Below are 15,195 nucleotides of genomic sequence, written 5' to 3' on the forward strand. Positions count from 1 at the left end.
AGGACAAAATTTCAAAACTGTGAAAGTTAGCGGACTAAAGCCCATATTGGATAGCGGACTAAAATTGCAATGCAATTAATATATAGGACCGAAAAATAAATTTTCCCAATATTGAAAATATGGTACTAATATATGATATTTGAGCACTAACTGGTTTAATTTGATACAAAATATAAAATTTTGGGTATCAAAATATATCAGCACTTGAAACACATGTTTGAATATTCAATAATCATATATTAGTACCAGACCTAAAATAATTGGCACTCCAATATCAAATATTAGTACCATATTTCTAATATTTTGTAACGATATTCATTCAAAAAAATAGAAATATGTCATTAATATCATATATCTTTGAATACTCACAAATTTTATATTAGTATCAAATTTGAAATAAGTTATGCTCAAATATCATGTATTAGTACTGCTTTTACAATGTTTTGTATCGAATTTCTTCTGAGAAAAACATAAGGGCCTAGAGAGTGAAAAAACATTTTTTTTCATATCAGGGATTGCAAACATATTTTTTTTTAATAGGGACTGAATGAAAATTTTTGTTTGGATTTGGGGATTTAAAGTAAAATTTTCAATTTGTTTATAATAATAATAAGAGTAATATTTGTTTATAAAAGTTGGAAATAGAACACATTGCAATTTGATGGGATAAAATTGCAATCAAGTGAAAGTCATGTCAACTTACTAAAGTTGTGACATCTCGGATTTCTCATTCATGCTTATGAAAATATACAATGCGAAATACTTTTGAAACTTTAGTAAAACATGTGTCGTTCTCACAAGTTTAATATACCATGCATAAATTAAATTAATTCAAATGACCCAAAAATAAAATTCTTGACTTAAAACTTGCGTAAAATCTCATTGAACAAAATGATGTTAACACTCGATTTACGCACGATTCTCATACGGGTATGCCAGAATTTTCCTCATGCATACAAAAATTGGGAAAAATGAGGGATATAGACCTGGTCTTGTTTTTAATTTAATAGATAGACCTCTGATCGAAAAGACTATATTGCCCCTACTTTAAGTGTTTTTTCTCTCCTCTTTCTCTTCTTTCACGTCTCTTTAAGTATTTTCTCTCTCCTCCTTCTCTTCTGTCACGTCTCTGCGTTGTTTTTTTTTCTGTCTTTTTTTCTCACTCTCCTTCCTCATTTTCCCTCTTCTTCTTCTTTTTTTTTATTCACCAAGTGGTCGACTGCCTTGGGAAAGCGGTCGACCGCCTTCCCTGCCCAAGCGGTCGATCGCCTTGGGAAAGCGGTCGACCAAGTCGGGCTGCCCGGCTTGGTCGACCCTGGCTTGGGTCAACCCAAACCATTGTATATATATTTTATTGTGTAGTATTATTATCAAAAATATTGGTGGTCTAGTGGTTAGAGTCCAGGAGGAGAGAGGGGAGTCAGGTTCGAATCCTGGAGAGGAGAGAGGGAAGGGAGAGAGGAGGGAAAATGAGTGTTGGATATAATTTTTTTTTTCAAAAAAAAAAAAAAAAAACCAAACTACCCTTAATTGAGACCCTTTGACTGAATTAAAAAGTCAAGAGTCCCTTTTATTGAATTGAAAACAAGACCAGGCCTATATATTTAAATGACCCAAAAATTGAAACTATAAAATATTCAATCTTAAAATAATATGCTAAAACATGAATTCAAATAAAACATGTATAACATAAATAAAATGCATAAACTCATGGAAATGCTTGACATAAAATTCTCGGGCAGTGTGTCATGCAATTTTTCTCGCATTTTTGACTACTCAGCCCCATGATCATCTTTTAAATCATCAACTTCTTCATTTTCATATGTACCATCTAAGCATTGCAAGTCTAAAGACTCAAAAAGCATATTCATAATGAGTACATAATAAAATCATAAGACATACGTAGGATCATAACATAGGGATAAAAACATTCTTTTCTTTAAGTGATGAAATACATGCAAATGTGATAACCATTAGAGCACATTCATTGAGTTTCGTAATCATATAAATAGTTGCGCAACTTAAGTATATCGCTCACCCAAGCCACTTATATTGATAACATACTAAAGAGATTCTCTATAGAAGATTTCAAGAGAGGATACTTACCAATATGTCATGGTGTTACTCTATCTAAAGCAATGTGTCCCAAGACTGATGAAGAGATATATATGATGACACGTGTTCCCTACGCATCAGCCATTGGTAGTATCATGTACAGTATGATATCAACACGCCTTGATATAGCTTATGCTCTGAGTGTTGCGAGCAGATATCAGGCGAACCCTTGTCCATTGTATTGAAAAGCCGTGAAAGATATTCTTAAGTACATGAGAAGGACTAAGAATTTGTTTATGTTTTATGGGGGTGGAGAATTGAAACTGGAAGGTTATACTGATTCTATCTTCCAATGTGACGTGGATGATTCAAAATCGATATCTGGTTTTTTGTTCATGCTCAATGGTTTTGTTGTCTCTTGGAATAGTTCCAAACAAGACACTGTTGCGTATTCCACCACTGAAGCTGAATACATTGCAGCATCTGCTGCAGTCAAGGAGGCAGTTTGGATGGGGAATTTTGTCCAAGAGTTGGGCGTTGTTCCTAATGGAGTTGATCTAGTCCCGGTGCACTGCGACAACACTAGTATCGTTGTGCAAGAAAGGAACCAAGGTCTCATCAACGATCCAAACACATACTGAGGAAATTTCACATCATCTGGGAGATTGTGGCAAGAGGAGAGATATCGATCGAGAGAGTTGCCTCTGCAGATAACGTTTCTGATCCACTTACAAAGCCCTTGCCAGAACCATTGTTTGAGAATCATCGCTAAGCAATGGGATTGAAATTCATGAATAGTTGGCTCTAGAGAAATTGGGAGATTGTTAGGGTAGATGTCCTGCAAGTCAACTGTTGACTATGGATTTTATTGATTCAAGTATAATAAAAAATATTTATTTTTGTATAATTAACTACTCTTTTATTTAATTTTGGCATTTATTTTAGTTGCATACCCATGAAAGCTGTATAGATAAAGAACTTGAATATACTATAGTAAATAAGTATGAGGTTGTACATGTGATGACAATCATGAAACACATTTTAAATTGTTGTATATTCTAAATTGAGTTCCTAGTTGATTGGACCGTCCAAAAGAAGGATAAGGATCGCTTGAGCTTGAGACTAGAATCTGTGATGTTGTGTACCACGTTTCATTGGTATGAACAAAGAGATGTTCAATCATACAGATTGGTGCTCATACGATGAGTTCACTGAACTAACCTCCCTCAACTTCCCAAGTGGTTATCATTCATCGAGTAGATAATTCCGTGGTTATGGTTGTACATCATTGGTCCTTACGACCCGAGACAACACCGAGGCTCTACATGCTAGGACTGTGCTTTGGCTCGTTTACCGAATCCATGAGGGTCATCTAGTGGCGAGATTGGGTACAGTTACGACACATGTAGGAGTCAGTGCATTGTAGTCGGGAATTCACCACTCACCTGCAGGTGTGGATATCCTAAGTGATCTTATGAGATAATAGTGCATGTAATCTCTGACCAGAGTATGAGATGTGCATTAGCGTAAAATGGTTCACTAGTTGCACATACAATGCCACTATGTATTTTCAAAGATGAATCTCATTGTTATCGAACTTCACATGCAACCCTCGATGAACCAATGGTTTTAGATTCGATCGGGATATATGAGATGAAGGGACCGTACTGTACGATAATCATAATCGATTGGTTCTTGCAAACACTATCAGTGATACCTAGGGAATCATGGGGCGATGCTACTAGATGCTCTTATCATCATCGGATGAGTCCAATCAGAAATGAATTATGACATTCTTATTATGAAGGTGTCGATGCATAGAATGATGCGAGTTAGGGTAAACCCGCATAAAGGACAATGTCCTGAATCACAAAAGTTGTGAGCCCATGGTGAGCTATAGTCCTGAACCATTGAGGATCACACAAGCACTGGTTTCATGTTCCCGTTGAGATAATAAATTCAAAGAGTTGAATTTATAATAAATAAGTTTGATAGTATCAAACGATAAGCTTATAAATGAGTTTATAAGAGCTTATAGAAATTTTAGTGCACTTGCCTAATTTTAGTGAAAGTGTTCCAAAATTAGCAGCTATCTTATTTAGACTTCGGTGATTTCAAAAATCAAAATGCGCATCATAATGACAAGCGAGTTAATGTTGTCACATCGATGATGTTAGATCATCGATCAAGATTATGATAAGAGCATTGTAATGGCCACATGATTCATAGATTGTAAGAGTACAAGCCCATCATGCAAAATAATTAAAATCTTAAATAGATTTAATTAATTTTATCTATTAAAAAAGCCCATAAAATATACATATAAATATATATATACATGTATATATATACGTGGATACATAAATATATATATGTATAAACGTGCACGTGTGCCCATGTATACATACATATATATATATATTGAAATTTTCAGCTGCCCAACCAATGATTCCCAACTCATCCCCGACCACTAAAATCCGGTACCGTGTTTTTGTTATGCGAAAAATTAAAAAAACAACTAAAATCCGGTACCGGATTTTAGTGGTCGAGGACGGGGTGGAAAAATATTGTTGGGCAGCTGAAAAGTCCTCATATATATATATATATATATATATATATATATATATATATATATATGCAATATTATATATGGATATAATATTGATGTAGCTAAAAAACACAAGTACTCAAACTACGTAAATCGGGGTACTCAATCCAACTGGTTTGCAAGCGAATCTCGTAAGCGTAAGGTCCGTAAGCTTGCCAGCGTAAGATGTGTAAGCTGAACCTTGCAACGTAAGGCATTTACGTAGCGTAAGCTGAACCTTGCAACGTAAAGTGCGTAAGCTGAAACTTCATGGATCGTCACCTGCTTCACGAACACACGTCAGAGGCGCCAAGTGGTTTCCCGACGTAGGCACTCCGACGCTCAAGTCAACAAAGAGCACATTGATAATCTCCAAAAATAAGAGAGCTCAAGTTAAAGAGGAAAAAATAAGAATGTACCTTGAATATGGAGATGCTCCTCTATTTATAGAGTTTTAGGAGTGCTTAATGGGCTTGGGTCTTGGGCCCTTTAACACACAACTTTCTTACGAGGAAAAACATAATATATGTATACATGATTTTCGAAAATCACTCCTACAATTTGAGCGCAAGAATTTGACCATCGTCTAATCAATAGAAGAGTTTGTTGCGTCGTATTCTTGTACGTATGAAATCTCAACAAAAAACTTTTTTCTTTCTCTCTAGTGCAAGTTCGAAGAGGAACAGATGATCTGGTAGTGGACCTGATTCGGAGATTCAAGAAAGATGTTTTCAAGTTGATTGTTCATAGAGAGTTACAACAAGAGCTATCTCTGCTAATGACGAAATAGTTGGTGTCAAGTAAACTTTTCACAAAGGTATTAGACCATACGAGTGTCCAAGCATGTTTTGAACGTCAAAATGAAATACTTAAAACTTTCGTTGTGTTTTGGACACAAGAAGCGGTACTCTAACAGTTAATGATTTCAGAGTTGCTGCAAGAAATAATATATAAGCTAGTTGTGATGGAGTTGAGATCCATGGACCATGGTGCGCATGGTTATCTCATAGAGCAGTTTCTCAAAGATCAAGTGAATGACCGGACTGATCAGTATGGCGGTTCTCTGATAAACCACTGTTGATTCACTCATGAAATAGATGAAACTGAGAGTGACGAAATAGGAGCTGACCCTGTTCGAATCAAGCTTTCTCCCCATCTCACTTGCATGGAATGTGGATACTCAAATCCTGAAGCAATGTTTTCAGAACCGGACCGTACCGGACTGGCTGGTTCGACCGAGAACCGGTGGCCTGACCGGTCCAGCCCTACCCTAAAACCCGAAAAAATGGTTAAACCGCAAAAAACGAAGTGAACCGGAAAAATCGGTAAAAATCGAAAAACCGACCGGTTAGTAATAACCGGCCGACTTTTTTATTTTATTTATAAAAAAATTGATGTTTCTTCCTTTTTTTTTCATTTCTGTCCCTCCAGTTTCCGATCCCTAAGTATTATTTCAAGGCTCGCCACCCTTTGTCCCTTTGACACCATATTTGAAGAGCTTTCTATTCATGCAATCTATTGAAGAGCTCTCAATATATGCGTTGAAAAATGCAAGAGTCAGCTTCGAAACCTTCATGTTGCTTCATTCTATCACTTCTCTAGTTTAGTTTCCGATCCCCAAATATCACTTCATTTTCTGGACACTTGCTTTACTTTGTCTTATTTATTCATTTTTACCAATTAGTGACCGGAGTGTTTCAACTTTCGAATAGGTGATATATAAATCAGGATTATTTATGAATAAGATTTTTGGGAATATTTAGTTTATTTTTGGAGATTATGTTAAGATTGTAAATTTACTACATTCCAAAAAAAAAAAAAGATTGTAATTTGTAATTTTGCTACCTTCCAAGGTATATTAACATGATAAAAAAGTTCAAACAGTTCATAGAAAGTCTAAGATCATTCATCATTCAGTTGCTTTCCCTTTCCATCTGCTGCCACCGTGCTTGTCTCTATCAAGTAGCACACCATAGAGTCCACATCATCTCCAAAAATGCTGGATGCCTCAATCACCTGCAAATAGCTGAACCCCATAGACAACACGATCTGCATGCTGTTGCTCAGAACTGAACTTGGTAATTCAAACTCGGTCATTCCTTCCTGCCTCGTACCACCAAACGATGACCCTGAGAATCAGAGTGAACAGACTTCAAGAGATAAAACTGTTTCATGAACGCAATTTCACAGTGCAATTTTACAATGTAATTGTATGACTAAGATTTTGATTATAAACTCTGGCCCACCGAACATAGAGAAGCCACATATTCGGCAGGTTTGCTTCAAGGAAACTTACATTTGACACCTATTCAGGTTAGAATAATCAAGTTATTAGAGACACTTGACTATTGAATAGCTTAAAGAGTTGAGACCTCATGAACTCTAAGATACTAGATATACATACATTCATAAATGTATATATATGTGTATAATTCAAATGTGTGCAGAATGTCGTCAACTACAGTATAACTACAATCTACTTAGTAACAAAGCACTCATTTGTCGCTAAGAAAAATGAATGATTATAAAGATTCACTCTCCATAGAAGAGCTTAACGGAAGCTTTCAGCCTTTATAACTTCCTTTGAGCCTTTGTGGCAGACAAAAGTGCTTCACCGGCCACCGCTACCCACTTCACTGAAGGGAATAACTGTAAAATGCCTCAAGACTCTCAACTACTAAAAAAAATGAGGCAAGTATAATAATTTTAGGGTTTCGGTAGCAGCATTTGAAACCATGGTTGAAAGTACCGAAAATTGAAAAACTAACGAGATGTAACTAATACACCTTGATGGTTCAAAAATCACACTGACATTCCAGGAGGCTTTGCATAATTGCATTGTTCCCTATCCATGCATTGAAGGGATTAGCCTTAGCCTACATCTAGATGCAAGGGCTCAGCCTTGCAGTGTTGCAGGCTTTTGGTAACAATAGAAATGGAAAGGGCTAAAAATTCAAAAATTTAAGGTTTTAAATAAACTATATTAAATAACCTCACCACATACACGTCTTATTATTTGGCATAATCATAGAGACTCTCAACAATTACAAAAAAAATTGTATAATAATTTGAACTTAGGGTTTCAGTAGCAGCATTTGAAACCTTGGTTGACATACGGAAAATCGAAAAGCTTACGAGATGCAACTAATGCACCTTGATGGTTCAAAAATTACACTGTCATTCCACGAGGCTTTGCATAATTGCATTGTTCTCTATCCAAACCTTGGAAGGTAATTTTGCAACTAGACAACCCCCCAGCGGATCAATGCAGTTTCCCTTTTGAATAATGGTAAAATAGTAGTGTAGATGGTTCCCAAAAAATGGTAGTCAGAATAAACATTTACTAGATGCGGAAGACGATGGTTCTGCCCTAGAAGTTGATGACTCCCTCCAACCCGACTGTTGTTTGAACTTGTCAGCAGCATCGTATTCGGCCCGTGAAGCCTCCATAACCATTCGTTCAATTTCTTTTTCTGTCAACTCAAGATCAGAGTAGAAGCGCCCCTCGGCTATCAGTGCCTGACAAAAGGAGTAAATCTTAGCTCATTTGGTGACCTGTTGATACATAGAAAGATAGTAAAATGCACTCACATTCTCAATTTGTTGATCCTGCTGAGCCTTGATAGCTGCTTTGACTTTGTCTTTGTCAACGTTGGTCTATCATAAAAACCAAGAAGTCATATGATTGACGAGAACGAGTGTGATAAAGATAACCAAACCATTATTTTTCTTGTTTAAAATTAAATGTGAACCCAAGGTTAGAAAATTGTCCAAATTAAGAATGGATACGAGGATTTCTATTGTAAGATAAAAAGTTACCCCTTGGAGAGAGCTAAACCCAAGTCCAGCACCAATTGTCACCCTACGTGGATCAACAAGAGAATTATAGTGATTCCCGTGATGGTAACTTAGCCGTATGGGAGGCGTGTCCGTATTATAGCTTCCATGAAATATGTTAATAGGTTCTATACCACACACCCACATAAAATTTTAAAAAAAAAAAAAAAAAAACTGTCATTCAAATGCACGTACTTTTATAATGAATGCAACTAACAAACAAAATCCAATATAGGTACACCTGTGCTGTATGAGTAAATATGGATGGGCCGATTGTACATCTCTGATAAAGCTTGGATCTCTATATTATTTCCGTAAACCTGCAACCATAGGCAGATGTACATTATTTGAAATTATAGAAACAGTACCCACTTTCTTGAACACGATAATTAAAGTCTTCACAAACTGATTTTAGAAGTAACAAAATTGGTCTAAATTTGATGAGCATTGGTGAATTTTCCTACAGTTGAAATTCAGAACGCATCATGAAAAAATAATGCATAACCACATACCATATCTCTTCTTTTCCTCTTGCAATATGAAGTAAAACCTTCTGTCAGAAACTGAGAGAAGTGATCTCTTTCTCGCTCCTTCATGAACAGAAAGTCGTCAAAAAGGAATTGCAGAATAATTGTTGAACAAAAAATATGGACAACAAAACTTGATCAAGAACACAAAAGATTCCAATAGCAGAACAGCGGAAACTAAAACCTAATACTGTAGGTTCAGTGGTTCACAGAAAGACCTATTTTCTGATTATCAAGAATACTCCCTACAGATCATGCTATACCTCAAAGGAACAGCGATCATGTCTACATCCTTACACTATGTTAAGACAGAACTGCCTCAAAAATCAAAGTAGAAAATAAAGAGATCTGTCTATCAATTGCTCGAATGAGGTGATGCCAGAAGACAGTGGATCAACAAGAGACTCCAGGATTCTTTTTGTGATGGATATCAAAGTAAATCCATTACCCTCTAACAGTGACTATGTTTCTAAAGAAAATGATTTTGCATATCATAAAACCAAAAATGCTTCAAAAGAGACCAGGAAAGGAAAAGAGATTTCTCGTCTATCGGATAAGACAAGACTACATACCATGTAATCAATACACATCTGTCTAACCAAATCATAGAGTTCAGAGTCACCATATACTTGATCTGCAACAGCACGAAAGAGACAGTTTCCATCCTCTAGCATTTTTCTCACTTCTAAGCCTTTAACACGTCTTAAATCAAACTCAAACTGGTGCTCTTTTTCCTGCAACAGATAGAACAAGTCCCTTTTAATCGTACTAGTCTGCCACATACCATTTATGACCCGAACTCATACTTTGATGCACAAGAAGATTTTTCAATGCTACACTTATAGTGTTTCTCCTCCACGATGTGGTGCAATTTTAACATTCGGATATCAACATTCATTAAAAAGTATGATGGATCATCTAATGGTGTTGGGACATGGAGAGAATTACACCAAGTGGAGCACGAAATAACCCGCAAAAATACATAGCTTTGGACAACAAGAATGTGGTCATCATAAGTATTTTTCTCAAAACTTTAAAAAATTGTCAGCAACAAAAGTTAGTCACAATTATTAGAATATTTCAGAGAATTTAAATATGGAAATCATAATTGTGCGAGATTATATTCAGCTGATTTGTCATCAAATATTCCAGAAAAAACAAGGTAATAAACCTTCAAAATCCTTAGTGATAGGGTAAATCAGTGATTCAGTTGAATACAGTATTAAAGAAATCCAATTGCAAGGCATTCAAGAAAGCAGTTGAAACTAGATCAAACTCACTGCATCATCATATGAAGAGCTAAAACACGGGCTCTGCTCATCAGCGCTGTTATAACCATCACCATCATAATGAGATCGAGGAGAGGAAGGATGAGATCCAGTTGGTGATGACCTGCTGGACACACCAGGCCAACATGCCATTCTCCTAGACGATCCAACCCGCACAGTGTTTGAATCACCAGATGCAACTCTCCAAGAGTTTAAGATGGCTGGAGAAGGCTTTGGTGGTGGTATAGGAGGTGGTGGTGGGGAACTACCACTAACCATCTGGAAGGAACTTCCAGCCATGGTATCAGTTTCCTCCACCACTGTCAAACTACCAACATCTTCAGCCAATAATTGACTACCCATAAAATTATCTCGATCTTCGCAAAGCTTCTGATCATCAATATCCCTTTTATCAACATTTTGATCATTGTTCAAAGTTCCTGGAGAAATATCATCACTGCTATTTATTTTACTTTCGCTGTCTAATATGCCACAACATTCAGATAAATCATCCACAGCATTCTGCTTTTGTACTTCTTCCACAAAATTCTCATCTTTCACTGCTGGATTGACACAAACAATAGCAGTTACCTGCTGCTGGGGCAGACTTGAAGAAGAAGAGGGGGGCACTGTCACTGATGTTGATGACCTGTTCTGTCCAGAGGATGACTGGCTGGCAGAACCACGCTGTACAAATATTCGAGTCATAGTTTCCGTCTTATTCCAAATTACAAAGCTTGATCAATATATGGATATATTCACATAAATTAGAGGCATAAAACTGTAGGTTTCAATTTTCCCCGAGTTCTGACTCTGGGGGTTGTCACACCAATTCCTTGGCTGAGTGATTTGTTCTTCCACCCCACCAAGCTCTGATCCTCAAGAATCGATTTCTGCATCCCCCTAACAATTCTCATGAGACCTTGACCTCCAAATCTTTATTCTTGAACAATAAAACCTTCAATATAGAGAACTCAAATTTACCAGCTACTAAATCCTGAAAGACAATTTCCATCTCAAGAATATCAGATTGCAATTCGTAATGATGAAAGGACGCAACCACATAAAACTTATTTAAGGAAACGACGGCCTAGCTAGACCCAAGGTTTTAAACAAAAAATCAAGGGGACAAAACAGAGCAACCGTCATAAAGCAAATCAAAATTAAGCTGCCCATGATCCCCTTTGAAATTCAATATATCATGATAATCAGAAAAAGGATCAGGTCCCAGAAACCGTCGAAGAGAAAACTCTGTAAGATCAGTTTAAAACAAATCATTTCACCACTTTGCACCAAACAACTGAATCGAACACAGAAAAGTACCGAAAATAAAGAAAAATATGGGATCAAATGAACGCTAGGAGAGTCGATCAAATAACAAAATAGCACGCACAATACACGACTGAGCAAAGAAAAAATTAATAGACAAAGAAAAGATCCCTACAACTTGATGGGGTTTGAAGAAAGCGATTCATCTTGACGGACTAGAAAAAGGCCGATACGATTATGAACCGAAAGATTCGAGGGTTCTTGAAGATAACTTCGGGAGAAAGAAAGATTGTACGTGCTCTGCTGTGTGAATTTGGGGAAGAGAGAGGGATGTGAGAAAAAGTGAGTTTGTTTGATGTTATAAGAAAAAATGAAGTATGAAAAAAGAGGGCTTAATTTGACCTAAATTTCACCAACTCGTTTATTTATTTATAAAAAATAATAATAAAATAATAATAATAATAATAACTAGTATTTCACTCGTGTTATGCACGGATTATATTTCGTGTATAACATGATTAAAATTGAATAATATGAAAATTTTGACTATGAAATTAAAATGTAAACAAATTTAATTTTACAATGACTAATATGAATAATGTGAAAAAAAATTACTTTCAAAAACTATAAAAAAAACTTCTTTAAATAAAATATTTGTTGTGCGATGCACATAATGTTATTTTATATAATTAATGATAAAAATAGTAAGCATGAATATTTGAACGAATATTTGGAATACAAATTAGCTAAATGGATTATATATCTTACAATTAGAAAACAAACAAATTATCTTATAAATTTTAAAAAACTTCCTTAAATATAAATTTTGTTGTTGAATTTTTATGGTTGTTCTTACCATCACATATTAACATTTTTACTTTACTTTATGTAAAACCCAAAATTAAAATTAAAATTTTTAACAAAAATAAGTAATATTAAGAATAAAAATACATGTTTCGATTCATCGGATTTATTATTTAATATCATCTTGGTGACATAAAAATGTATTTAAAACGCATACTTCTCCCCTAAATCTTCTTGCACGGCACATTTGAAGAACCACAATCACCGGATCATCACCAATTGTATTCAAAAATCTGATCATTTCATCAACGTAATTTCCCCACAAAGTGCATGGTAATTTGTTGTTCCTAAAAAATAATAAAAATACAACATGGAATCTATAAAAAAAGTACTCACTACAAAATAATTGGGAAAGATTAAAAAAATAGATTTTATTTACCTAAATCTCCAATGACAAAATCAATTAGTTTTGTGGGACGTCCATTAATTTCTCTGTTTTGTGGGCAGTCTCTTGAAATCATTACGCCAATCACATCTAGCGAAAAAAAAGACACGTGAAAAAAAAACGTACCAAAAAGTTACGTTTCATCAATGATATCTGCGTTCGTCAAATCTTTGAAGCTTTTGAAATCAAACATCTTTGACGAAAAACTATCATCGAAAATCTTGCACACATTTGTTTCATTGAAAAGATTGATTTTGTATTTGTTTGACGTGGTCTTGTATTTGAATCTATTCTGTACAACAATCATGTTTTTAATAGCAAACAGATGACCTTCTTTGAGTATTGACTTCAATTTCTCAAGGATACCATATTTTGCATGTATGCGTGTTTCCTGAAAAATCGAGAAATAGTAAAATATACTGACATTTTTTAGATAAAAAACAGATATAAATCAGAAAAAAAAAATTATGTATATCTCAACATCTTGAAATATGCATTCCATTGTGGGATCCCCTTTGTTTTTATGTGGATATAGATCGTAACAAGTAACAACGTACTAACTGTAGTTTTAGCACCCAATGTCAGTTTGAAGGGTCTAGTTCACGAATAATTTTAAACAAAGGTGTCATTTGATTTTCAATTAAGTGGTGGTTATTTTATTAAAATATTACATGATAGTTTTTGCACGTTAACTTTATTTATACATTCAGTGTCTTCAAATCCATATTGGAAATGTTCTGTATGTATGTTAAGTTTTCGAATTTTTAATTATGGGCAGGAATAAAGCGTTTGTTTTTTTGAATTTTAAAGGTGGAATTTTTTTTTTGGAAACCAAAAAATTATGGAATGAATGCTGAACTTATGAGATTTTTTTAAATGTTCTTGTATGCATTTTAATTTTAAGTGTTCTTTTAAGCGGTTGTTTTTTTTAATTTTACATTTTTGGTTATATTATATATATTTTTTTACGGTAAAACTCATAATTTTATTAAGAATAATCGTCTGTTACAAGTAGTATCAACCAAAAAGAAAATTCGTCATTCACCCTAGCAAAAGGTGAAGTGCAAGAAAAAGCAAAAAGAGCTAAAATATGGGTCATTTTATTGGCCGAATTACGAACATATATGAGCTCTGAAATCACAGGTGTATTAAACCTATTTTTAATATCTTTCGCAAAGGCCCCAACATATCCAAGATTCTCCTCCTTAGTTGTGACTGTCTGCACTACCAAAAAGAAATCAAATGCAACTTGAACATTCTGGAAACCTTTCTCATAAAGCAAATTAACTTCTTCCTGAATTGCTAGAAGCTCTCCATGCATCACAGAAATAGGCTGAGTAATTTGTTTTCCAAAAGCTAATAACAAGCAACCTTGGGAGTCTCGAACCACACCACCGAAGCTATACCATATATGCACTGTCTCTCTTCATTCACTATCGTATCCACATTTAATTTTAGAGCACTTCGAATTGGTGATTTCCAAGAAATCTCCGATCTTCCTTCCTCTGTTCTATCTGTAAATTTCTCATGTTCTCTGGCTTTTCAAAAAATCAGATAAATGAGCAGAGCACCATGAGACCGTACTCACCAACTGACGCTGCCCATCTCCATGCAAGAATTCCTGTTTTGCTTTCCAAACTTCCCACGTATAGATTGCGAACTCCTCGAATTCCTTCTTGCAGAACTGTTGTTTCAACCACCAACAAAATTCCAACGTGCAAGTAGGATTGAAATTCTTAAACGAATGCCAAAAACCAGTCGGTTTGCACAAATGTTTAATCGAGCACTAGTAGAAAATTGTTAAAAGACTTCGGTATTTTTTACTTCGGCAATAGTGATTGCCGAAGTAATATATAGTTATTTACTGCGGTAATAAAATTAATGAAGTAAAAACCTACTTTAGACTTCGCCCATTGAATTACGCGGGCTTCACTAAAATTTTAAGTAACATTTTACTTCGGATTTTGTATTTGACGAAGTAAAAAGTTATCAAATTAAATTTATAATTTCTTAAGCTGAAGTAATAGGATAGGAAAAACTAGTTTCTTTTTAAATTTTAATCTCTTTCTCTCGTTCAATCAAGTTAGGGCTTTCTCATCTCCATTCTCTAGTTTTTCTTTCCCGTCGCTTTTGGCTCCTCGCCATGAATCTGGATAAATCTCGCCATCAATATGTGTAAATCCTCAAGCTGCCGAGTTTATATGCTTCTAAACCTTGCGTCGTGAAAATTAGAGAAAATTTTTCCAGTCGAAGGAATATGGGCCGATGGGAATAGGGAAAGTGAAGTCCGCCGTGTTCTCGATCACTGTCACTTTCGACATCGTGAGATTTACTTTACTTTGATTTGTGAAACAATACTCACAAATTTTGTACCTTAGGTTTTTTCAATTGTTAATATACGTA

At 35.1% G+C, this 15,195-nt stretch overlaps 1 protein-coding gene across 1 annotated transcript; it reads right to left on the bottom strand.

The window, feature by feature from the left end:
• Positions 1-6,450: 6,450 nt before the first annotated feature.
• LOC140878980 (OVARIAN TUMOR DOMAIN-containing deubiquitinating enzyme 6-like) lies at positions 6,451-11,909 on the bottom strand. Its single transcript, XM_073282610.1, has 9 exons — positions 11,719-11,909; positions 10,287-11,271; positions 9,579-9,740; positions 8,992-9,069; positions 8,721-8,799; positions 8,462-8,607; positions 8,234-8,299; positions 7,987-8,161; positions 6,451-6,771 (listed from the first exon to the last, which is right to left on the bottom strand). Exons 2-9 carry the CDS (start codon positions 10,980-10,982, stop codon positions 6,545-6,547), a joined length of 1,629 nt encoding a protein of 542 aa, XP_073138711.1. The 5' UTR covers positions 10,983-11,271; positions 11,719-11,909; the 3' UTR covers positions 6,451-6,544.
• Positions 11,910-15,195: the final 3,286 nt, after the last annotated feature.

Source organism: Henckelia pumila, chromosome 1, assembly GCF_033568475.1.
Source record: "Henckelia pumila isolate YLH828 chromosome 1, ASM3356847v2, whole genome shotgun sequence".
Classification (NCBI taxonomy): Eukaryota; Viridiplantae; Streptophyta; class Magnoliopsida; order Lamiales; family Gesneriaceae; genus Henckelia; species Henckelia pumila.